This window comes from Fusarium odoratissimum (assembly GCF_000260195.1).
Source record: "Fusarium odoratissimum NRRL 54006 unplaced genomic scaffold supercont1.13, whole genome shotgun sequence".
NCBI classification, from domain to species: domain Eukaryota; kingdom Fungi; phylum Ascomycota; class Sordariomycetes; order Hypocreales; family Nectriaceae; genus Fusarium; species Fusarium odoratissimum.
This window is the reverse complement of record NW_022158699.1, coordinates 542,929-565,311: the sequence shown is the minus strand read 5'-3', so window position 1 is coordinate 565,311 and position 22,383 is coordinate 542,929. Positions and strand designations below refer to the sequence as shown.

Sequence of the window (22,383 nt, the reverse complement as noted above, 5' to 3'; positions counted from 1 at the left end):
TGGCGTGCTCTCACCAGTCTGGAAGGTCATTAGCGTCACGCAATCGATAGCCAATCTACATGGAAACGGGGGCGAAGGCGATCGACATGCTCGTATCTTGAAATATCCCGATAGCGACTAACAAGATGAATTGCTTAAAGATGTGAGGTTGCACTGGCCTGCTGGAGCTGCTTTGGAGCATCCGCATCTTAAGAATTACCTCCATTGTTGTCCAGCCATGGGCTTCTCTTTATCACGCTGGCGTCCCCAGCCAGACGCTAAACCAGCTGTTATTAATGCCGATCAGAACTATACGTCTGATAGCTCTGATCCCGCTCTTCTTCGCGATGGAAACCTTGCTTTTACGCGTGTGCAAGGCGGAAATGACGCGAAGCCTTCGTATCAGGAGGCCATCGGCGCGCCCGTCGAGACCAACTCACCTTTAGGCTATCATGTTGGATGGTTGACTATCGTCTTCTTGAATGTCAACCAGATGATTGGTACCGGTATCTTCTCGACGCGTATGCACCATCGCCCTGTTTTATCACTGGTAAACAGCATACTCACTCTAGTGTAGCTGGCAGCATCCTCAACTCCACAGGATCTATAGGTCTCGCTCTGATCTACTGGTTTATCGGCTTTATCATGGCCATTGCCGGATTCTGCGTGTATCTTGAGTTCGCTAGTTATTTCCCCAGTCGATCTGGAGCCGAAGTCGTATACCTCGAACAAGCTTATCCCCGACCGAAGCATTTCTTTCCGATTGCGTATGCAGTGCAATCAGTTGTTTTGTCATTCAGCAGCAGCAACGCGATTGGTTCGTTGTCAGCAGAGTCCCGGGTTGTCAGTTACTAACTCGTTGTGCAGTACTGTCTCGATATCTCTGGAGAATCGCTGGAAAGACGCCCAGTGACTGGGAGATGAAGGGCGTGGCCATCGCTGCTTACACGCTTGCTGTGATCTGTCAGTCTGTCCCTGACTTTAATGCATGCGCTCACTAATATCAGCTCAGGTGTCATCGCTCACAACAAATACTCCCTCTGGGCTGTCAATGTCTTGGGCTTCTTCAAGATCATCACTCTAATCTTGTCAGTTCATCACCTCGTAAACCTTCCCACTCTAACTTTTGCAGCATTTCAATCACTGGCTTCGTGGTTCTCGGCGGCAACGTCTCTCGAATCCCAGACCCAAACGCCAACTTCCGCAACGCATTCGAGGGCACAACCAACAACGGAAATGACCTTTCAACAGCTTTGGTCAACATCGTCTTCTCATACACCGGCTACGCCAACGCCTTCAATGTAGTCAACGAAGTCAAGCGACCGATCCCTACTATCAAGAAGTACGGATTCATCTCTGTTCTTCTCGTTGCTGTTTTATACATGCTATGCAACGTCGCATACTTCTCTGCTGGTAAGCTTCAAGATGCTATGAGCTTCACGGCCTGATGTACTGATGCGAGTCTTAAGTCCCCAAGAAAGAGTTTGCAGAGTCGAATGAGATCGCTGCATCAGTCTTCTTCACCAGTGTCTTTGGTACTAGTGGTGCTGTGACAGCTTTGAATGTTCTTGTGCTGCTGAGTGCGTACGGTAACCTCCTTGCTACATTGATTGGCGCTTCACGATTGATTCGTGAGATCGGACGGTCTGTTGCCATTTTACCATGACTTCTCGTCGCTTACTGACTCGATATGCAGCCAAGGAGTCTTACCCTTCACTACCTTCTGGGTATCAACAAAGCCCTTCGGAACACCCATCGGACCCTATCTACTGAAATGGGCTATGACGTTCATCATGATCGTAGCACCTCCTGCAGGTGATGCATTTCAGTTTGGTGAGCCTCTTCAATCAAAAGCTTCTCTCGTACGATTTAGCTGACGTTAAACCAGTCGTGAGTCTGAAGACTTACCCCGAAGGCCTTTTCTTTTTGGCCATGAGTATTGGTCTCTACATCGTCCGGCGTCACAACAAGCGCGTCGGAAGAGGGCCACCAGAGTTCAAGGCTTGGGATGTCGCAGCCATATTTTTTATTCTCATTCAGATCTTCATCATCGTTATGCCATGGTATCCTCCCAAGGGCGGCCCCTACGCTGGCGACGTAAGTTTCTGGTATGCAACTTACTGCGTAGTGGGCATTGCAATGTATGTTTCCTTCCCTTCTGGCCATCGTTCGGAACACCAACTGACAGTACAACCTTTTCAGCATGATTCTTTGTGGTGTCTACTACGTATTCTGGATTTACATCATTCCCAAATGGAAGGGTTATGCAATTCGTCCGGAAGTTCTCGAAGTTGACACAAATGGCGCCAACACGCATCGCTTGGTCAGAGTGCCTCTTGTTGAGATTGAGAAATGGGATGCAGACCATGACGAAGCTGGGAATTTGAGGCAACGTCACGTTGGCGATGGTCCAGCGCAGACAACAACTATACCTGTTGACAAAGAGATTTAATACGCCATGCTAGCTTCGCTGATATGAGAGGCGGTCACTGCTCCGGGTCTTTGGGATATAGATAGTGTTCAAATCCGATGACTGATTGAATCATGGTGGTTAAGCATTGATATATGGAGGGTCGAGTTGACATGACAGCATTCATGAGACGACTCATGGGAAATGTCCATTCAGCTCAGTACTGGGCTACCCCATCTCCAATTTGCCATTTTATGATGGGAACTGTGCCAAATCCTTTCCCATTCCTCTTGAGTGATCGTGTCGCCTCAGCTGGTCTCGTCAATTGGCTCCTTCCCAATTGGCTCCTTCCCGCGCAGGTGTGCCTTCCTCAACAGATGGCATCGCTGTGTTCCTCCCTCAATGGCCTGCACCTTCCTCAATGGACAATTCGTACTGGATCCCGTCACATTTTCCCAAGCTTTCCGTCCGGATTCTGTCTTGTTCCTTAAGCATCATCACCACCGCCGCCGCCGCCGCTACCACTCCTGCTGCCGCCGCTGAAGATGCCTCCTAAAATGCCCCGGATCGACGACTTGCTTGTCCTCCTGGAAGTGTTCTTTGCCCCAGAGAAGGGGGGCCTTCCGGGAGGGACGGCGACCAAGGCAGAACTTGACTTTGCCGAGAAGGACTCCCCCGTTAAAGGGGAGGATGTGAAGCCTGGCCCCTGGCCGGGTGGATCATCGCCCGACTCGGTGAGGGATGACGGATCTGCTGCGGTCGCCGGCGCAAGTTCGTCCTCCTCTCCTACTCTCTCCTCCTCCTCCTCCCCTCCCGCCGCCGCTACTCCTCGCCGCCGCCGCTTCGCCGCCGTCTTGGGCGGATTCGCCGCCTGCTGTCGTCGTCGCCGTCTTAGACGGCTTTTTTGGACCGCTCTGCCGCCCCCTTTTTTTGTGGTGTTTTTTTTTTGGGGAGCGAATTGGTATCTTGGCTTCGCCTCTCCTTTGATGGCTCTCGCGGGAGCTGTGAGGCTAGCTTGGCTAGATACATGCCAGCGGTATGTTGCATGACTGACTTGCTTGCCTGTGAAAGCTCGAGCTGACATTGAGACAGACAATAGAGCCAAAGTTGTTCGCTCCTCCAAACCCACGATTGCCCCGGGATCCTGTATTACATGCTCGTGACAACATCTGGTATGTCCACGTGTTTGGGAGATGGATATAGAGCTAACATCCCTGACAGATTAGCCATGTATGCAAGACATTACCTCGTGACGCCCAAGGTGTGTCTCGACAAGCCAGTGATTGAGAGCATATCGATCTTTGTGGAAGAAGTCTAGAATTCTTTCCCCATTTCGCGATGCATGCCGATTCTCGGGCTTTGCACATGCATGTCTCTGCATTCCAACCCCGACGACTTCCGGTCAGAAATGCGTGTGGTGCATATTGCTTACCTGCACGCCATTCGACTGCAAACTTCGGTCAGTTCCACCAGATCTATCTTACCACCTTAAACAGCAGCTGACAGCTCTAGCTGAGGGTGCTTTCGGTGCTCTTCTTTGGCCCAATTCGTCCACCCACTTCGACTTTGACCCTCCTTCAGCGCCTCCCTTCCATACATCGAGGCTAGCTGGACTTGGCTCAATTCGATGACACCACTTTACCTACCTCGATCGACAACCCCACGTACAAACTCGCGAAAAGTCAGTCATCGCGCGATCACCAGGCTTCGCCTCTCCTTTGACAGCGCCATCGCCAGGTTTCGCCTCTCCTTTGAGGGTGCTACCTAACCGGCTTCGCCTCCCCTTTGACGGTGCTATCTCATCTGCTTCTCCCCGTCTCACCAGCTACACCTCACCTTTGAGAGTACTCTGCCGACTTCGCTCCGACCTTACAAAAAGTCAGTCATCACCTGGCTTCGCCTCCCCTTTGAGGGCCCTATCTCACCATCTATCTCACCAGTTTCGACTCGTCTAACCAGCTTCGCTTCTCCTATAAGGATGCCGTTATACGATGCTCATTCAGTTCGATACGAGGTCTTTGGCTGTTATCCTGATGACATGGTTGTCCGGATTGTGGAAATTTTGGCTCAGGATGGGAATAACGAGTGACCGATTGTGCAGAAGTTGGGGTATAATGTCTAAGTTGTGAGCAAGATGTGTTATTTGCAGTTGAGACTTGTGGCTGAGAGCTTATATCAGAACAGAGAACTTAGTGCAGTAGTTGGGACATTGGCCCGTTATGGCCATGAACGATCTTAATGAGGGTGGTCACAAGGCCGGCTAGATGACGGTTAATAGCATGGATAGCTGAAATGTGGGTGCGAAGATTGACTCAAGGTAGCCTTGGGGATAGTTTGAAGGAGGAAAGCTGGAGCTAGCTGCTCATCACTAATATTTCTCAGGTTGGCTAAGATGTAAAGGTGTCCCGAAATCTTATAGATTCCATGTGTCGTCAACACCGCAGGACCAAAGCGAAGAAGCCCGAGGTTTGCAGTGGGATGCCTCCAGAAGGGTGCGGAGCCTCAAACTTGGACCTCGAGTGTTGGAGGTATTCAATCTACAAGTAATTGAGTATGCTCTTTAAAAGTTCAGTAACATGTCAAATAGTAGTCCATGGTAAGCAAATACAACATTTATTCATAGACAATCTCAGTAAATTCACCAAGCAAGACTGTAATACAAAATCAACCCGCGAATCTCCTTGCTGGACCCGTCTGCCCCATCCATTATTCCAATACTAACCCTACTGAGCTCCTGTCAACTCGGCGTGTTCCTCATTCTCGATATCAGGATTAAATGGGGGCTCTTCCATGGTCTTGACGAGTGAGCCCTCATTTCTCGACACATTCACAGCGATACCAAGTTCCTCGAGAGGCTGACCATGGACAAACGAATCCGTGATGTTTTTGTTTTCGCCAGGCGGAGTTCGAGACCAAGTACACACACGCTGTAGAGCCCTGCAACACTGGCACGAGTGATCATTCGGATCATAATCGCACTTGGTTGTCTAGATTTATTAGCTGTGGAGTCTGGCAAGGATCAAGAGTACAAACCGTGCGTTGAGATACACACATATCACATGATTTCCGCCCTTGTGTAAAGAACCCATGTGCAGGTTGAGCCCCAATGCGAGTGTGGGGATACTGCCGCTGTGGGAAGAGTTCGAGAAGTCTATCCTTGTTATGATCCATCGTATGGTTGTTGGGCCATCTTAAACGCTGGGATCGAACTACCTCCAGTACTCTCTTTTGCTGAAGATGATCGTAACGCAGAAAATTGACCTTTGATGGCACCGTTGGGAATAACCAGCTAGGGCTATTGGTATATGTGACCTTTTCGACATCACATAGAATACCCATCCCAAGGCGATAGATATACAATGCAGGGTTTGTTTTGCTGATAGGCTCCCAGAGGGATCGCCGCTCCAGATAGTACTGCTTCCATTCAGTCCCCCCTTCAGGAAGCCATTGGATCATGACAGCAAGAGATCTAAGCTTCTCAAGCTCCGAGTTCCGGCCAATCTTAGGAGGGAACCGAACCAAACGCAGAGGATGAGTCAGATACTCACCGTCCTTGTTCTTGGCAACCTCTACCACAAGGTGAACTGCTTGTATATGTCGGAGGCCTGCATCATCGCTAACTTTGTTGGGAATTTGAACCCTTATGTTTGTGCCCCAGCTGATAGCTATATTATCCTTGGCGATCCGGAGGGCTCGACGAGTACGATAAACATACACCTGTTTGGTTGGATTGTACCATGACGTCCATGACTCTTCGGCCTTAGGGTGTTTAAACACAGGCGTTTGCCAGTTTAACCCATAGCTTTCGCTGGGTTCCCAATTGGTCCTAGAGCGAATTTGACGCATCATGCGGCTAAACGTTAGGCAGGCAGTAAAGTCATCGCTGTATGACCCAACAACGCTGGGGCCGGCAGGGGAGAATAAGACTGTATACCAGCTCTTGAGGAGGCAAACCATAGAGAACTCGGCGATGTCAAGAAAATTGGCCGGAACGTCAGAAGTGGTCTGTACCACAATTGGCACCATTATCATACTCTTGGCTTTTAAGGCGAGACGATAATGAACCGTCTTCTTACCATTCCTGGCGTTCTGTTGGTGATTTGACTTGCGCGCATTGAAGTCGATGGTTTGACCGACGTAGAAGGCAGTGTCGTGTAAAGTGTCCTGTATTTTTCGGCCGCCGAAGTCATTGTAAATGATGACATAAATTCCAGCCTCCTTAGGCCATTTAGAAGAGACCGGTTTCAATTTCTTCAGGTGATCAATCTTGAATTTGCCGTTCCCCATGATTTGACGGGCTTCCTTTGTAATGCCTACGAAATCATGATCAGTATATGTTTATATTCAGGTCTCGGAGAGGAACCTACACTTATTGACGATGTCACCGTACTCAGAGGCTCTGTCATGAAAGAAAATATTCCTGCTGTTTTCTGACATTCCGGAAAGGGCCTCGTTGAGCGCGTTTTCGTTGCGTTTGATACTCTGCCAGAGATCGCGAAGTGTTGCGTGAAGCACATCTTGAGGGCGAGAGGCGTTCTGACTTGTTCCGGTCTGACCTTGGCCGATGTTACTAACCTGGGGGAGCTCGATTGGAAGAGGATCAACGCGTTCGACACCCTTTTGGAGAACATCAACGGTTACCCAGCCTATATTTCATCTGGTTAGAATCCGTCTTTAGGCTCTTTAAATCTTCAATAAGAATACTTTTGAAGAGTTTAGGATAGAGGTCTTGAAGAGTTTAGGATACAGCGTGACTTACCTCGCAAATACGTTGCGCCGTGTGGGCGATGGACGAGGCCGTAGCGTTGGTTTGTGCGAAAGACCCAGACTTCGTCGCCTTTTATTACCTTCAGGCCAGGGACTAGGCCCTGTGGAAGGGTATGATCTCTCGGGTCCCAGTCTTGTGTGACTACACATGCCCAGCCATTTACCACGTCGGGTGGGATATCGGCAGGGGTCTCGTCAAGATGAGAAGGGATTTCGGTGGGACGAGGAGCGGACTCGTGACGAGGACGAGAAGGCGACTCTAGGCGACGATATGGTGACTCTTGGCGACGAGAAGGACGAGAAGGTGACTCCTCTCGACGTGAAGGGGACCCTTGGGAGTTAAAGCCTTGAAGGGGACTGGGGGGCTCATGGGGACGAGAAGTGGCGGTTTGGAAATAACCAGAAATTGACGTCTGACTAGGAAGAGATGAGGGTCCCTGAGAAGTGCGGGAAGAGGGTCCTTGAGAGGGCTCTGCTTGCTGATCGCGAGAAGTGAGGTTTTTGAAAAAGCCAGAAATTGATGTCTGACTAGGTCCGGAAGGAGGTCCTTGAGAGGGGCGAGAGGAGGATCCTCTAGAAGGACGAGAGGGGGTTCCTTGGGAGGGATGGGAAGACGATCCCTGAGGACGAGAAGAGGGTCCCTGAGAGGGCTCTGCTTGTTGACCGCGAGAAGTGAGGTTTTTGAAAAAGCCAGAAATCGGTGTCTGACTAGAACGAGAAGGGGGTCCCTGAGAAGGACGAGAGGAGGATCCCTGAGAGGGACGAGAAGGGGACTCCTCCCGGCGATTGGAAGAGGATCCCCGGTATGACATCTTGCTGTCTGATTCTTGCCCAAGATGTTGAAGAAGGAGTAAGACATAATTAGCTGGTAGAAGACGGCATTTTTATATTTCAAACTCTCATTAGTATAATCGTAAGAGATTGTTGTCACCTTAGTCGATGAATCACTGCGCCCGTATACTGTTCTCACATTACGCAGTCGATGAATCACTGCATCCTGAGAAGACACAGGGGTTCATCACTGCAGCCATCATTACGTTGAGACAGGAAGTCGGTCCGGAAGTAAAATGGAATGTTAGACGCGCCGCCATGGCATCAAAAGTGGCAGTGACTCAAGAAATTTAAATCCCCATATTGTACTCTATCAGTGGACAGAAGATACGCGTTGAGCTATTCCATGGCTTCGATAACCGTAAGCTTTTCTCAACAAGCATCAAGGTTCATGTGTACATCAGTCTGTTTGGATACCAAATACCTCTGATCCCCTTGATGACTCAGTGGTCTCACCGAAAGCCTCCACTATTAGGGACTCAGCAGAATTCTGAGAGTGTTGCAGGCATTGATCAAAGTTGCCCATCAAGGTCTGGTGTCTGCGATGTGGTTATTCTCTTTGGAGTTCTAGCCTCAAAACAAATCTTCCCGAGTTATCACCTTAATGGCGGTCATTATGTGAGAGTTTGAAGGTTTGGTCACCAGTGATTGTATAACTGGGCTGGACCCTCAAAGCCAAATGGGAAACAGTACCCACAGTTCATTAATGGTTACGAGTCTGTGCCCTAGGAGCAAGAAGATTTCTGATTTTGACCCAGGGTGCCAGAAATACCTACTCTAAGGTCTACTAAATCTACACTAAATTATACTAACTTTACCTGAGTCTTTTCGTCCTTTAGGATAGAAGTCCTAAGCTTTTCTTGCCTCCACTTGTCTATTAATAATTTCACATGATTCCCCTCACTTCTTTGGCTTGTGTGACCACCGAATGCTATCGCACAATGCCCCTCCGAGGCGTCCAAGGAGACGTGGCCAATTCGAAATTCGGCTCGGCAGTATTTTGGGCTTCTCGCGACTAAGCTTATCTTGGACTATTGTATGGAGGGATAAGCATCTTATAGGCTGAGATGCACCCACGTTGAGGTCCAGGTCCTACTGGGTTTCAGGAGGGGTTCATGACGCGTTCGTATTTCTTGTTCACGAATTACCATTTGGCGATGATTCGAAGCCAAATTTTATTCTCCGGGGCTAATATCTGCCGCATCACCATTGGCAAGTGGTTCAGAACCTTCTAGAATATCGTCTTGGAAAACAAGATGCAAGAGCTCCTCTGCGGTCCGTGGCGCGTTCGGACTTCTTTCTCACAAATCGCCATTTGACGATGGTGGAAAGCCAATTTCTACTGAGGTTAGTCTCAGTCAGGCCGCTCTTGACAGGTGGCTCGGAACCTTCTGGTATATCGTCATAAAGAAAACAAGGTGAGAGAGCTTATCTGAGAGGTCCTGGAGGAGCTCTATGGCGCACTCGTATTTCTTGCTCATGAATCGTCAATTGTCGACGGTGAAAAGCCAGTTATTGTTGAGATTAATGTCAGTCAGGCCGCCATTGACAGATGGTTCGAAACTTTCACGTCAATCCCTCTAATGAGCCTCCCCTTGGAGATTGACGAGATCCAGGGCTATTCTGAGGTGCTCGAGATCCTCGTATTTAGTATCAAGCGTTACTTCTTATGTTCACTCTGGCTACTCGTCCATGTAAGGGCATCTGCTATGGGTATGTGAACGAGCAGAGAGCGGAGGTCAAGAAGCTGACTAAGCCAGGCAATTTGATCGTGCCTCGGTGTAATAAATCAGCGCGGGTAACAGGAGGAGGCAGTGTTGGTACGAGTATAGCGCCCAGCTCATGCATCTGCCTACTTGTTTCCCTCAAAAAGGAAAATAAATACTGCAAGACTTTATTCTCCCTGCGATAACTCCCTATCTGTTTCTTAACCGTCATCGCTATAACCAAACTATTTGTGCAGACTCAGGATCTTGATGAGCTAGTGCAAGCAGGCAAACATGCCAGAAGCCGACGAAGCAACGACAAAGAGGATTGATCATCACTCCAAAGACATGATGCTATAGAATTGGAAGAAAGGTCGTAATAAAAACATAGGTAGGGTCAGTCTATGAGATGTGTGACGACACAATCAGCAGACGCTGGACCAGCCCGACATCAGTACAGCACCGCACTCATGCATTGTAAACCCCATAGGTTAGTTCGTACATGGATACCAGAACCTTCTGTTGAGAAAAGCAAGGAACTTCCAAATTGAACTTAGTTCAAGCGTCTCTTCACCTCCTCGGGATTCAGATGTTTCAATGACTCGTGCAATGAAACCCGTAGAGCTCCATTTGATTCACCAACAGTCTTGCGCATCATAAACCTACATAAACAACATCAAAATGGGGTGATGCTGCGCCCAGTGGTAATAAAAGCATCTCATGAGGGATAGCGCATGACGGCTTGAAACACGTAACCTTGATGGTAAGCTCAATAGTCTGCTTAGTTATACGGCAAGCCCCAAAAGCTTAACCGAGCTGGTTGGTTCAATTTATGTATAAAAACGGCGGTTTCTTCCTTACTCCATGCTAAGCTCACTCTTGGTCATTGATCTCCAAACAAAGGCAGCCATCACCAACACAACACCTAATACTACATGATTCCGAACACCTCGATTTGATCAAACATGGCCAAGTCTTCATCCGGATCCTCATCCGGGTCTTCGTTTACGTTCCAACACTGGTCCTCATCTGGGTCTTCGCCTAGGTCTCCATACAAAGGCCGCCTTCTAGATGTCACGCCCTTGAGTTATGGCGGTGATTACAAGGAATGGGTTCGTCAAATGAAGTACAATTTTGACACGAAGGGCACGATTGCACTCATTGAAAAGGACGACGGACCAGGATTTGCGGCAACAAAACAAGAGAAAGCTGCCTGGGAAGCGATGGTTAAAGACGAGAAAGGAGATCTTTTGAGATGCCTCGATGCCGAGGTCTGTGCAAATGTTACGCTTTCTCCATGGATAGCTACCAGTAGTGTCAAACAGACTTGGCACGCAATCCGAATGGAAATTTTGGGAATGTCACTCGAAGAGGCATATTCTTTGCTCTCTGACTTCAACAAGCTGAAAGACGCGAGATACCCATCACCACAAGCCTTTCTCGACACCATCGATGATGGGTGGACCCACATCAACAGACATTTCCCATCGCCCCAACCTGATATCTTGAAGCTCATTGTTGCGCTCGAGGGCATAAAGAACCTCTATGGGAAGTCATACGCCAATTTCTGGCGTGGTCGTACGAACACTAGCCATCCAACATACCAAGATCTCAAAGATTTCATTGAAAGAGAGGCGCAACTGGAGCCCAGTCTATTCAACGCTACAGAGAACTCGAAAGACATCAAAGCCAAGACAGGAATGTTCCGCAACGTGATCAAAAGCAAGACCTACTGATAGCCGACAATAATCCCGACAGTTCGATTGTCCACCAAGCCGACATGGGACCGTCAACAAAGCAACAAGGCGTCGGCCCTTAATTGAGAGCTAAGATGGGAGGATGGGTTTTGTGTTAATATTTTTGTTTTGGCTACATGTCTCACTGCCTAAGTCAATGTTGTACTTGCGTTTCTCCATGGCTTCAGTATTCGATGGCGGTTGAGGCATAGCAGCTTCTGTCTACTAAACAAGTTTAATGAATCATTCTCTAGTTCCATCTCTCTCGACGTGAATATTGATCTTTTCGGTGAAGAGATATCCTACTCTGAACCCGGGTATCTTCTCCCTGTCCAGAAGTGTCTAGCGTAGCTCGAATAGGGAGGTATCTTATCTCATCTACTGATGGTGCCCCAACGTATCATATCGTACACTTAGTCCATTGCCTCAGGATCACCATTCGAATTTAGCAGAGTAGCTGAAGCGTAGCGTCATGGGCAATGTCGTTGACCGTATGTGTAGCCTGAATCTCCAGGTTTGACGAGTGGTCCACTTTTTACGACGTGCTGGGAGGAAGGAGCGACAACACATCCTACTCTGTTCGACATGTCGGTGCCTACCTAAGGTACCTACTTAATGGTAAATTATGCTCCTCCTGGTACAACCAAGAAAGACGGATGGCCCAGCGGTTTAACTTCTGGGACGTTGAAACCTCTGCACGATCACGTACGTCACAGTCTCTGGCGAACAGGCGACCCCTAGTTCGATGACACTAAAGCTACACGATCACGGTATGTTTCGCTTCCGTCGAACATTTTTTTTTATTTTGGGGGCATTTTAGACAAATTAATCGTTAAAAAAAGCAGGTGGTACATGGACTCAAGTTCGCCCGTGCTCTGCTGGATGAAGTAGGCAACGCCGGCAATAACTATCATCTTATCGCTATTATTTATAAGGTTGTAGACATAGTAGCTTGTTACCATCTCATACTACCGCCGATAGACCTCTACCTGCTCCTTCATAGAGCTCTCGGTTTTGAACACTATCTGTATCCTAAACATCCGGAGGAGTGACCTCCTCTTGTATGAGCGAAGCTAGCCTGGCATACCAGATCTTTTTGTTAACAGGTATAGTTGCTGTCTGCGCTAGACTATTAATAACCTAACGCTACCGCAGATAACCGGCAACGGGAGTGTCTGTCAAATCTGGGCACGCCTTTCATTGTTCATGTCCGCCATGTCGTGACTTACAGGGCAGACATATCTAAGGGCCATTACGTAGATTAGTAGAACATTCGTCTGACGTCCTTAGCTTTTTCACAGATAATAATAATTACTAAGAAGCTAACTTATATACATTTCCTCTGATATAGTGCTGTGTGTAGAGCGAATACCCTAGTGGATTGTATTGCCGAAGGCAAGGATAATGGGGATATCTTTCTGACTCCAACACGATACTTGGAGGTTTCCCAATTGAAAGCACTTAGAAATAAGGGTGCCATTGATGCTATGGTTGAGGGGGGATTTACAGATGATCTGCTGGGACTGGATCGCGAAGGTGATGATGGTGATGAGGAAGAGGACGAGGATGGAGGATAAAGATTTAAGCATTTAGGTACAGCGTAGAAAGGACTCTTGGTACTGTTCAAAAGCCATATGTCTCTTAATTATCTTGTAAATTTCTATTCAATTAACATGATAAAATGCAACCCCATTGAGGAGATCTAACCTAATGGTAGTGATATGTGATGTAAACTCTGGGTTGTAATTAATCACCATAAAAGCCGGTGTGGCCTAATGGCTAAGGCGTCTGACTGTAAGTTGTCAAGTGCTTGAGTTCGAATTATGCTAAAAAAAATCAGTCTAAGAAGATAATCAGAAGATTGGGAGTTCGACCCTCCCCATTGGCTTCCCTCTTTTTTTGCATTTTTCGGCCACTTTTTTCCATGAAAAGTGTTCAGGTTCGTTTTGCTTTTCAAATGAATGTCTTTTTATGCTGCTGCGATTTGAAATGGTGGAGTTGTGATGAAAAACGTATTTGCTGTAACAACATTGGGGTTGGCCATGTCACGTGGCTGCGACATTCCCGATACGCGATGATGTCGTTTTTATTCCTTCAACGCAACTAACTACTCCCTACCTTAAACTTATTTAAACTAGTCAATTAGCTTAACCATTAACCTATCTTTTCAATAGTCTTCCATACCAAGACTATCTGTGTTCAGATTACGGTGAGAACTAGGAGCGGAACCGAGACTCACGAGGATAACGCCACCTGGCGAGGTCACAATAGACAGTCGAGCAAGACGGATTCTGCGCCGGAGCCGAAGACCAAACAGGCCAAGACGTCTGATGCCCGCCCTTCTACGCCAGATGGGCAAAAGCCCACGCTTACAGAGAAGGAGCTCGAGTTCGACTTCGACCACTCTCAGATCCGGGACCCGCGAGCAACGCCGGGTCGCGTCAAGCATCCCCGGTATGAGGAGCGCGAACTAAGTGAAGAGTTTCTATCCAAGTTCCACATCCCCAAGCATAGAAACAAGCATACGGACCCGTTGTATTCATTCTACGATCTACATCGATGTCACCGTAAGGGTCCAGATGGGTCCCCGACCTACGATAGCGCGGGCTTTCAACTCGACTATGAGAAAGCCGCAAAGTGGATGAAGCCAGTGGCTTACAACAAAAAGTCCATGGTCAACGGCATGGAGCGCCATCTCAAGAGAGTCGAAGAAGAGACAAAGAAAATCTACGACAGCTTCTTTGTTGATGGAAAGGGTCCGGAGGGTGAAGAGGGTAGTACGCAGGTCATGCATCAGATCAAAGATCAGGTTTCCAAGGATCTCGGGGTCCCCTGGCACCAGATCGATCCCAAGCAGCTGAAGAAATTGGGAGATCAGGGGCTCGCCAAGGTCGACGCGGATAAATGGTGGCATCGACCAAATCAAGTTGAGCGTGATCGATTCATGAAGATGCTAGGCGGAGCCTCTCTCCGGAAGGATTTCTATCCGTGAAGTGGATTCAGATCCTAGAGTGTTTTATCTCTCGCAGTATGAATTAGTACTACAATTCCAGTATAGCTTTGTTTATCATTCCTCCACCTCGGGGTCGCAGGCCGCCTGCTAGCCAGATAGATGGTGCAAAGATCTCGTCCCTAGGAGTAGACTATCTCGATCTGTGACTAAAAGTGCAACTACTACAGGATGGAATATTGATGATCCGAAATACTCGGGTTCGTTTAAAGTGGGCTAGACTAAGCTGTCATTCCCAAGCCACGTTAGCGCTGACTCCGGGACCCTAAATCCCATCGCCTCGAGTACCAAAAGACCCTATGAGTCTCCCTTGCATGACATTCCCCACATCAAAAGGGCGCCAATTCTACACGCCCTTCTGACGTTTTACATCGTGCTTATGTCTCATAGATAAAATAAACCGACAATCAAATTGTTTGGAATTTAGAGCATCACATCACAAAGATATATCACATATTTTTAACTGCCGAAGAGAAACAAGATGGCCACTCAGACAGAGACGCTGCTCGAGGATATGCTGCCCTCAACTACCGAGGCACAAACTTACGTGGAATCTCCACTCAACACCGTCACCAACAGCACCCCAGCAGCATCTCGTGTACAGAAAATAGCAGTGACATTCCAACTGTCTGGCGTCAACTTCGCAGCGAGCGCTACAAACGGCCTCATCGTCGTGGGTCTCCCCCAAATGACCGCCGACCTCTCCCTACCCCCATCCCTCGCCTTCTGGCCCTCCTCCGTGCAAGGGCTCGCGACAGCCTCGACGCTGCTCCTCGCCGGTGCCCTCGCAGACGTGCTAGGCGCCAGGTCCGTCGATCTGCTCGGGTGCATCCTCAGCGGCGCGCTCATGCTGGCCTGCGGATTCGTCCGCGCGGGCGAGCAGCTAGTCGCGCTAAGGGCCCTACAGGGCGTTGCGCTTGCGCTGCATCTCTCGAGCTCTGTGGCCCTTGTGACAAAGACGCTGGCGCGGGGACGGGGGAGGAATTTCGCTTTTGCGTGTCTGGGGTTGAGCCAGCCGCTTGGCTTCTCGTTTGGGCTTGTCCTTGGCGGAGTGCTCGTCGAGACTATTGGCTGGAGATCAGGTTGGTTTCTCTACGGTGGTATCAATCTTGTATTGTCCGCGGTGGGCTTCTGGTCTTTGCCAAAGTCCGAGCCGCTTGGAACGTTGCAGGATGTGATTCAGAGCGTTGCGACAAAGATTGACTGGCTCGGCACTCTCCTCGCTTCAGCTTTCATGGCACTGCTGTCATACTTTCTAGCGTAAGCCACCTTCACCCGTGTCTTAATTCAACGGCATGGCATAACTGACGATCTTATAGTGTCATCAGCACAGATGTGTACCGCATCAAAGAGGCAAGCAGCATTATTCTCTTAAGCTTGAGTCTCGTTGCACTGCCGCTCTTTGTCGGCTGGATGCATCTTCAGGTGAAAAGGGGTCTACCGGCCTTGATACCGAATTCGTTCTGGCGGAACCACTCTTTCACCACGATCTGCGTGACCATAGCCTTATCCAACGCTGTCATAAACTCCCTAGAGCTATTTGCGAGTCTGTTGTAAGTCTTAAACCCGGATGACAGTTCGTAATGTAACCCACGTTGTTAATCTTGGCCTTAGCTTCCAAGAGGTACAGCACCTGTCAGCTCTCAATGCAGCTATTCGTATCCTACCTAGCGTCGTGGTAGGTGTAACCCTCAACTTCACAACAGGTCTCGTTGTCCACAGGATCCCTGCTATATGGCTCGTTGTTATCACATCTGTCCTCACAGCAATCTCGCCTCTACTCATGGCACTCATCGACCCTGCGTGGACGTACTGGACAGCTGCATTCTTCGCACAGGTGCTCATGCCTTTCTCTGCAGACGTCCTCTTCACAGTGGGTCTGATAGTCGTCACTGAAACGTTCTCCGAAGATAAACAGGCGGTGGCCGGGTCAGTGTTCAACGCAGCGTCCCAGTTTGGAAATGCCATGGGTTTAGCCGTGATGCAGGTTATATCTACCCTTGTCAGCAAGCAACATGCAGGATCGAAGCCAGCTGAGGCTCTTCTCCAGGGCTACAAGGCAAGTTTCTGGACCATGTTCTCATTCATGGTTCTCTGTGCTCTCATTGGGGGCGTCGGACTACGCAAAGCCGGCAAAGTCGGTCTGAAGCAAGAGTAAAAAAGGGGCGCTGGACAGCTACAGAAGTTGAGGGCGACGATCTCCCTAGGAGAAGGGAAGGTGGAATTTGGTGACATTTCGATAGAAATCTATTGAATCAACGGGAGTTGGTCCTTGTTCCGTAGCAAGTCGGGGCGGGCTTCGCGAACCTAGTCAGCTCCCAATCGAGTTATTGCGTCCGGCATGGGTCCTTGGCGTTAGGTTCAGCTTTCAGAATACTAGCAGTGTCGATCCCACGGGAAAGTGTCTTGGAGTTCAGCTGTCACGGAAATACCTACTCCTTGATCCCTGGGTAAAATGTTAATTCCTCACCTTCATTTCCTGAATAATTCCATGATCAGCCCTATCTAATACCTGTTTCATCGTTGGTGGTGTGTTGCGAAAAAGTTTATAGAGGCCTTGTCGGAAGTTCCTCACGGAAGTTCCGTTGGCACCCGACGGGTCAGCTAAATGTGCCGCCGGGTAGTTAATAGCCACCCACGGGCGGACACTCAATTGAGTGGGCTCTGGCCCAGTTACAGAGGGATCCGCTGCGGCTCTCGCTCCGACTCTAAGGGCCTAGACCGTCCACGGCATCGACACGCTAGTTCATGTAAGGGAACGATCTTAGGGCTGTTGGGGGGCGTAAACGCGCGTTCTGTAAGTGGCTTGTTTTGGCGGTTTTGGGGGTTCACCACCAGTGGCAGACGACCAGGTATTTGGGGTAGTCTTAGGTATGGTTCAGCCATCAATTTACTGGCAATTAAATTAATTTGCGAGACATTGTCTGTGAAGACTTGAGACATTTCCGTTCGACGTTATTGACGCTCGACTGACGTTTGATGAGATCAGGAGAATGCCATTATGACTTGGGTATGGTATTGTCTAGAATTCCATCCATCAGTGATCATGTACCTCGCTTAGTGGGCGGCTTGAGGGGCCGTTTGGTGGTGAACGCGCAACAAACGCCAAACTGACATTCCACGCCACGCCTTGTGACATCCCATTCTTTGATCTAACGTCAAACGCAATTGATCGTCCCAATACGGATGGGAATGATGCTTGGGCCTAGACTCCTGCAAAGCTGAGATCCCTGCCGTGTATCAGTCAATAGGATCGATGACCGTCGCGTTCTCGTGGTATCCAGGCAACCAAAAACCTGAATCGCTAATCTCGCATGCATGATTGACACCTCTACCCAAGATCCAAGCGTGTTGAGTTACAGCTAGGATCTTATCTTGATTGCCCAGAGCCGCGTCGCAGGGTGAGGTTACTTTGAGACGTGAATCGGGACTGGTTTGCGAGTCAGTCATCCAAGCAAAACGTTGCGCCCCGTGGAGATCTTGCGGGCCCTTGGCTTGAACTTTAGGAACTGCCTGGGAACCGGAAACTCAAGAGAGACATGTGGCCGCAGACTAGAGCTGAACGGAGAGCGCCACGAATGAGCACCCTAATCCCAGTGCCGAGCAAATCGGAACTAGCCGTTGAGGGTTTGGCCTCTGCTTATTGCTGATTACATCACCTACCAAATCTCGGTGATATCCCTTCCAGCTCCATTGTGGGACTCTAGCGCTGAAGCTTGTTTTCCCTGGCATTCGCATGAGCCCTGGAGGCACAGCCCAAGCAGAAGACACGGAGGCTCCCTGGGCTTGGCTTGGCTTGGCTTGGCCTGGTCTGGCTGCCCTGGCTGCCCTGGCTGCCCTGGCTGCCCTGGCTGCTGGGTAAGGTGCTATACCATACCGTACCATACCATACCTACCGTTCATCGGTACCTAAACTAAATGACTTGGAGGGTAGCGTGAATCGATCAAAAGCCCGTGATCCGCTTCCCCAGATTCACTTTCACGAACCCCTCTCTCTCCATCTCATCCTCCCTATTCTGGGATGTAAAAGCTACGTAGACTAGCTCCCCCTCCCAACGGATATAAGTCTGCCTGTTGGTCCGGTCGCCTCTTTTCCATCCTCTTGTCTCTTGCTCATCCCTGAAGGCGATCATCATGTACAGTGAAACCCAGACCTCGACTGCCGAAGCCCGCCGGCTGAAGAAGCGGGAGCTCGATCGCAAGGCCCAACGCCTGGCGCGCGAGCGAACAAAGAGCCGCATCGCTCAATTGGAGAGCATGGTCGACAACCTTCGACAGGACGACTCTAACGCGCAAATAGCTACCTTGATGGACCAATTAGGCAAGGTCACCAAGGAGAGGGACAATTTATTACAGGTTCTCGATTCTTTGGGCTCGACGATCCGTCGGCACATTGGCGATACCACAAACGCCACTACCACAAGCGAGCAACGATCAGAGACAAAATCCGAGTCGCCAGCTTATGCTGGACCAGCACAATCACAGTCGCAATCACAGTCGCAATCAACATCAAACGAACGAATAGTTCCAGTCATGACTCAAAGAGCAGCATCAGAAACAAGCAACTCTACAATACTAGAACTCCCCATCAACCACCCTCCCCCGCACGACCCCTTCACCTACGACGGCTGGAACTACGCCGTGACAACTGAGCACTACCCTACCACAATGGCCTTCGACAACTCGATCCTCCCACCCGCCGGCAACGGCTTCATCCCCATCCAGCCTCTCCTCCCAAACCTCCCCCCAACACCCGAAGAGGACGACGTCATTATCCCCAAGGCCCCCGTGCTCTGCCACTGCTCCAGCCCGGCGAGCTGCGCGTCAGGCTACCACGACGTCAAGCCCAACATCTGGCGCGCGATAAACGAAACCCTCGTCAAGCCGACAAAGCTTTCTGCTGAGGAGATGGCGATCGAGGAGTACAACGCGGAGGATATACCGGTGCGCGCCATGATTGAGGGCTGGGATAGCATTGAACGGGCGGGGAAAATGACGCCGACGTGGCGCAAGCTGCGCAGGGCTGATGAGCTCTGTTTTACGAATTGCGCGGATACAGAACGTTTGGCTGCCATGAGGATATGTCATCTTTTGATCACGTATCACGGCGATCCTACGATGGAGAGGCGCGCGAATTTACCGCGATGGTACTGGAATAGGTGCGACAAAGCCAATTTTCCACGCAAATGAACCAGAACTAACATATTAACAGGCCATCGCAAGCACTACCGCACTCATATGGCATTGACTTTTTCGTCTGGTAAGTCCAACTCAATTCAATCCACCTCACCACCACAAAAACTAACCCCACCTGCAGGCCCGGTCTCCGCGAACGCCTCATCTTCTCCCAACACCAATACTGCAACAACTCCTTCTGGGAGCTTCTCCAAACCAACCTAAAGATCCTCTGGACGGACAGTTTCCAGGACACATTCTACCACAACGCGCACACGGGCAAATACCACATATCGCCACTCTTCGAGCAGCGCATCCGCGACATCAACGCCTGGACCATGTCGACGGACTTCTTCCAGCACTTTCCCGAGCTGAGCGAGGATATCCCAGCATACATGGGGATACCCGCCTCTATGGGGGGAGTGCATCCATCAGCTGTTGTGCCGTCGAGTAGGAGGCGGTATGAGGATGATGAGAGTAAAGTACATAAGGGACAGAGGGCAGCTATATGTTAGCGGTAGACAACTCTTCCAATGATAAACGAACGGAATGATGTACAAATTGAGTGTCTCTGTGATTTTATTGCTTCGATTTTGTTGTCTGATCTCGAGGGAAGTCTTTGTAGAGCCATGGGTCGTCTAGAAGCTCTTTGGCTGTGCTTCGTTCTTCGGGGCGCCAGGCTATCATTCTCTTGACAAACTGAACAAATCGCCGTTTTTCCTCGCCAGCCATACATGTAAGCGTGCTCTCAAGGTTGAAATTGCTGGGTATACGGCTCGGGTCTTTCAGCTCTCCTGGTCATGCGTCAGTAGTCATTGCCCTGGCAAGCCATCAGGTACAAGTACATACCGTCCTCCTGGTAGAACAAGGTCGATCTTCTCCCTTTTGTTAGAAGGTCTTGGGGGGCAGGGCCTAGCAGGGCGGTGATCTGCCCCAAATGGGTCGAGTCGTCGTATTCCTTCCCGTCCCCTAGAGTCGCAGGGTTGAAGAGACTTTGTTTTTCAAGCAAGTCCCAAAGCTAAGAGTCGCATGATCAGTAACTGGTTCTCCCATGTGGCATGTAAGGTAGATCATTACCATTACTCCAAGGCTCCAGATATCCGCAGAGTAGCTGTATCCAGAGTCGATTATGACTTCTGGCGCTCGGTATATTTCTCCTTGAATCGCACCATAGTGCAGCTCCCCGGGCTTGGAATGAACAGCGAGGTCAAAGTCAACCAGCTGTATGGTTCCCGTTGGTCTGGCAAGAGGTCCGTAGTTGTTCCGCGATAAGTAAATGGTGCGGTCGTCTAGTTGCTTCTCTGGCAACGGGTCGTTGTATTCTGCGATTGCATCCTTTTCAAACATCTTGGAGTCTTCGATCCGTATCATGATATTATCGGGCTTAAGATCTACAATAAGCTTCATAAGCATCATATACCTAGGTGTCTGTTCAGCCACCTACCGGCATGAATAACGTGGCACTCATTGTGAAGGTAGTCGAGTCCAAGGAGTATCATCTGAAGCAGAATCTTCAAGATGTCTGGGGGGATGACGCCCCCAATGTATCTGGAGCAATATAGCAAAAGCGGCTCACGCAGAGGTTCCAATACGAGGCAAGGGTGGCTGCCATGTGGGCTCTCGAGGGAGAAATTGTCAGTAAGCTTTCGAATAAAGTGCCATCCGTGGTGCTTGGGGTTTGTTCGATTGATATGCTGGAGGATATCGATTTCATTTTCTGCAGAGGCTCGTCGGTGTAAAGTCTTGGTCGCGTTGACTTTGATAGCAACGTACTTTTCTGTAGACCACCTCCACCTTATAGACGTCAGTAGCTATACAACTTCTTCTCTTGCGTTTGGCATCATTGTGAGAGTCATACCGGTTGAGATCTCGAGCAAGCCAAACGGTCGAGTTAGCGCCATACCCAAGCTTGGTCGCCACCTGATATCTACCATTCAGCAGCTGTCCCAACCTAATAGGATAAAATCTCTCTGGACTGTAATTTGGTGTCTTTTCTTCTTCGACAGGACATGTAAGATCAAGGCGAGCTGCAGGTATGGCGCACGGCGGCCATGGTTGGTGGTATAGTGCCATGACCTGGACCTGATCATTTCCCCGCGACTCTCTTAGTGTGGGAAGCCAAACAAAGTCTTTCGCTGCTTTTATGAGGCGCCATATCATGCGACGTGACCTCTGAAGCGTTGTCTTGTGTTGGTTTGATGATGACGAGAGCGAGCGTGAGAGTGAGCGAATGCGGCGCTGGTAAGCAAAAGTGGGGCGGGTTTGTTCACAGTTGATGGTTGTTTAACGCCTCACAAGTCACTGCCAAGACGGCACAGGTGAAAGAGGTCAGTATATTTGTATCTTTATGGAAAGCGCATATGATCAGTCAATTATTTAGAAAGATCATCATGGGCTTAGTGCTATAGTACTCATGCTTGGCGATTGGCATAAATTCTTTAATAAACGAGCTTTAGAATCCCGACTTTTAGGTGGCTGAACTATCAAAGCTCTGTTGGATGATAAACTTGGCTGGAGTGTTTCTGAGTCCCTTTCTTTGTCTTCTCCCAGCTGTATGATTGGAAAGTCAAAGAACAATACACAAACGTATTTTCTATTGTCTCAACCAACTCCCTGAAGCATAAATACACCTCAAAGGCAAGTATACCAGTGCAATCATCCTATCTTTTCAAATTCATTCTTCATTCCTTCTCTGGCCATGCTGTTGCAAATCATTTGGCGACGCTGCAGGCCTATACACCCTTGTGACTCTCGAATCTATTATCTCCT

At 49.4% G+C, this 22,383-nt stretch overlaps 8 protein-coding genes and 1 non-coding gene across 10 annotated transcripts; 6 read left to right on the top strand and 3 right to left on the bottom strand.

The window, feature by feature from the left end:
- Positions 1–119: 119 nt before the first annotated feature.
- On the top strand, positions 120–2,460 carry FOIG_08602 (uncharacterized protein). Its single transcript, XM_031208648.1, has 9 exons — positions 120–500; positions 557–796; positions 847–942; positions 992–1,067; positions 1,112–1,392; positions 1,449–1,623; positions 1,676–1,812; positions 1,868–2,120; positions 2,182–2,460. Exons 1-9 carry the CDS (start codon positions 218–220, stop codon positions 2,429–2,431), a joined length of 1,791 nt encoding a protein of 596 aa, XP_031061654.1. The 5' UTR covers positions 120–217; the 3' UTR covers positions 2,432–2,460.
- A 416-nt stretch (positions 2,461–2,876) lies between these two features.
- FOIG_08601 (uncharacterized protein) lies at positions 2,877–3,473 on the bottom strand (the record flags this gene model as incomplete). The annotated part of the gene is made up of 1 exon (XM_031208647.1): positions 2,877–3,473. One exon carries the CDS (start codon positions 3,471–3,473, stop codon positions 2,877–2,879), a length of 597 nt encoding a protein of 198 aa, XP_031061653.1.
- A 1,639-nt stretch (positions 3,474–5,112) lies between these two features.
- FOIG_08600 (uncharacterized protein) lies at positions 5,113–7,968 on the bottom strand (the record flags this gene model as incomplete). Its single annotated transcript, XM_031208646.1, has 4 exons — positions 5,113–5,376; positions 5,423–6,702; positions 6,757–7,035; positions 7,149–7,968. The coding sequence occupies 4 exons, from the start codon at positions 7,966–7,968 to the stop codon at positions 5,113–5,115; spliced, it is 2,643 nt and encodes an 880-aa protein (XP_031061652.1).
- A 2,690-nt stretch (positions 7,969–10,658) lies between these two features.
- On the top strand, positions 10,659–11,429 carry FOIG_08599 (uncharacterized protein; the record flags this gene model as incomplete). The annotated part of the gene is made up of 1 exon (XM_031208645.1): positions 10,659–11,429. The coding sequence occupies one exon, from the start codon at positions 10,659–10,661 to the stop codon at positions 11,427–11,429; it is 771 nt and encodes a 256-aa protein (XP_031061651.1).
- A 1,761-nt stretch (positions 11,430–13,190) lies between these two features.
- On the top strand, positions 13,191–13,317 carry FOIG_08598. Its single transcript has one exon. It is a non-coding gene; the product is annotated as a tRNA-Tyr (tRNA).
- A 154-nt stretch (positions 13,318–13,471) lies between these two features.
- FOIG_08597 (uncharacterized protein) lies at positions 13,472–14,421 on the top strand (the record flags this gene model as incomplete). Its single annotated transcript, XM_031208644.1, has 2 exons — positions 13,472–13,478; positions 13,604–14,421. The coding sequence occupies 2 exons, from the start codon at positions 13,472–13,474 to the stop codon at positions 14,419–14,421; spliced, it is 825 nt and encodes a 274-aa protein (XP_031061650.1).
- A 376-nt stretch (positions 14,422–14,797) lies between these two features.
- On the top strand, positions 14,798–16,940 carry FOIG_08596 (uncharacterized protein). Its single transcript, XM_031208643.1, has 3 exons — positions 14,798–15,699; positions 15,759–15,992; positions 16,054–16,940. The coding sequence occupies exons 1-3, from the start codon at positions 14,921–14,923 to the stop codon at positions 16,595–16,597; spliced, it is 1,557 nt and encodes a 518-aa protein (XP_031061649.1). The 5' UTR covers positions 14,798–14,920; the 3' UTR covers positions 16,598–16,940.
- Positions 16,941–18,366: 1,426 nt separating this feature from the next.
- Positions 18,367–20,400, top strand: FOIG_08595 (uncharacterized protein). Of its 2 annotated transcripts, XM_031208642.1 has the most exons (4): positions 18,367–18,516; positions 18,565–19,598; positions 19,652–19,699; positions 19,757–20,225. In XM_031208642.1, the coding sequence occupies exons 2-4, from the start codon at positions 18,574–18,576 to the stop codon at positions 20,127–20,129; spliced, it is 1,446 nt and encodes a 481-aa protein (XP_031061648.1). In that variant the 5' UTR covers positions 18,367–18,516; positions 18,565–18,573; the 3' UTR covers positions 20,130–20,225. The 2 variants fall into 2 exon arrangements, with proteins under 2 accessions (XP_031061648.1, XP_031061647.1); XM_031208641.1 differs by having other exon boundaries at positions 18,385–19,598; positions 19,757–20,400.
- Positions 19,592–21,809, bottom strand: FOIG_08594 (CMGC/SRPK protein kinase). Its single transcript, XM_031208640.1, has 5 exons — positions 21,473–21,809; positions 21,059–21,408; positions 20,692–21,005; positions 20,464–20,632; positions 19,592–20,408 (listed from the first exon to the last, which is right to left on the bottom strand). Exons 1-5 carry the CDS (start codon positions 21,772–21,774, stop codon positions 20,194–20,196), a joined length of 1,350 nt encoding a protein of 449 aa, XP_031061646.1. The 5' UTR covers positions 21,775–21,809; the 3' UTR covers positions 19,592–20,193.
- Positions 21,810–22,383: the final 574 nt, after the last annotated feature.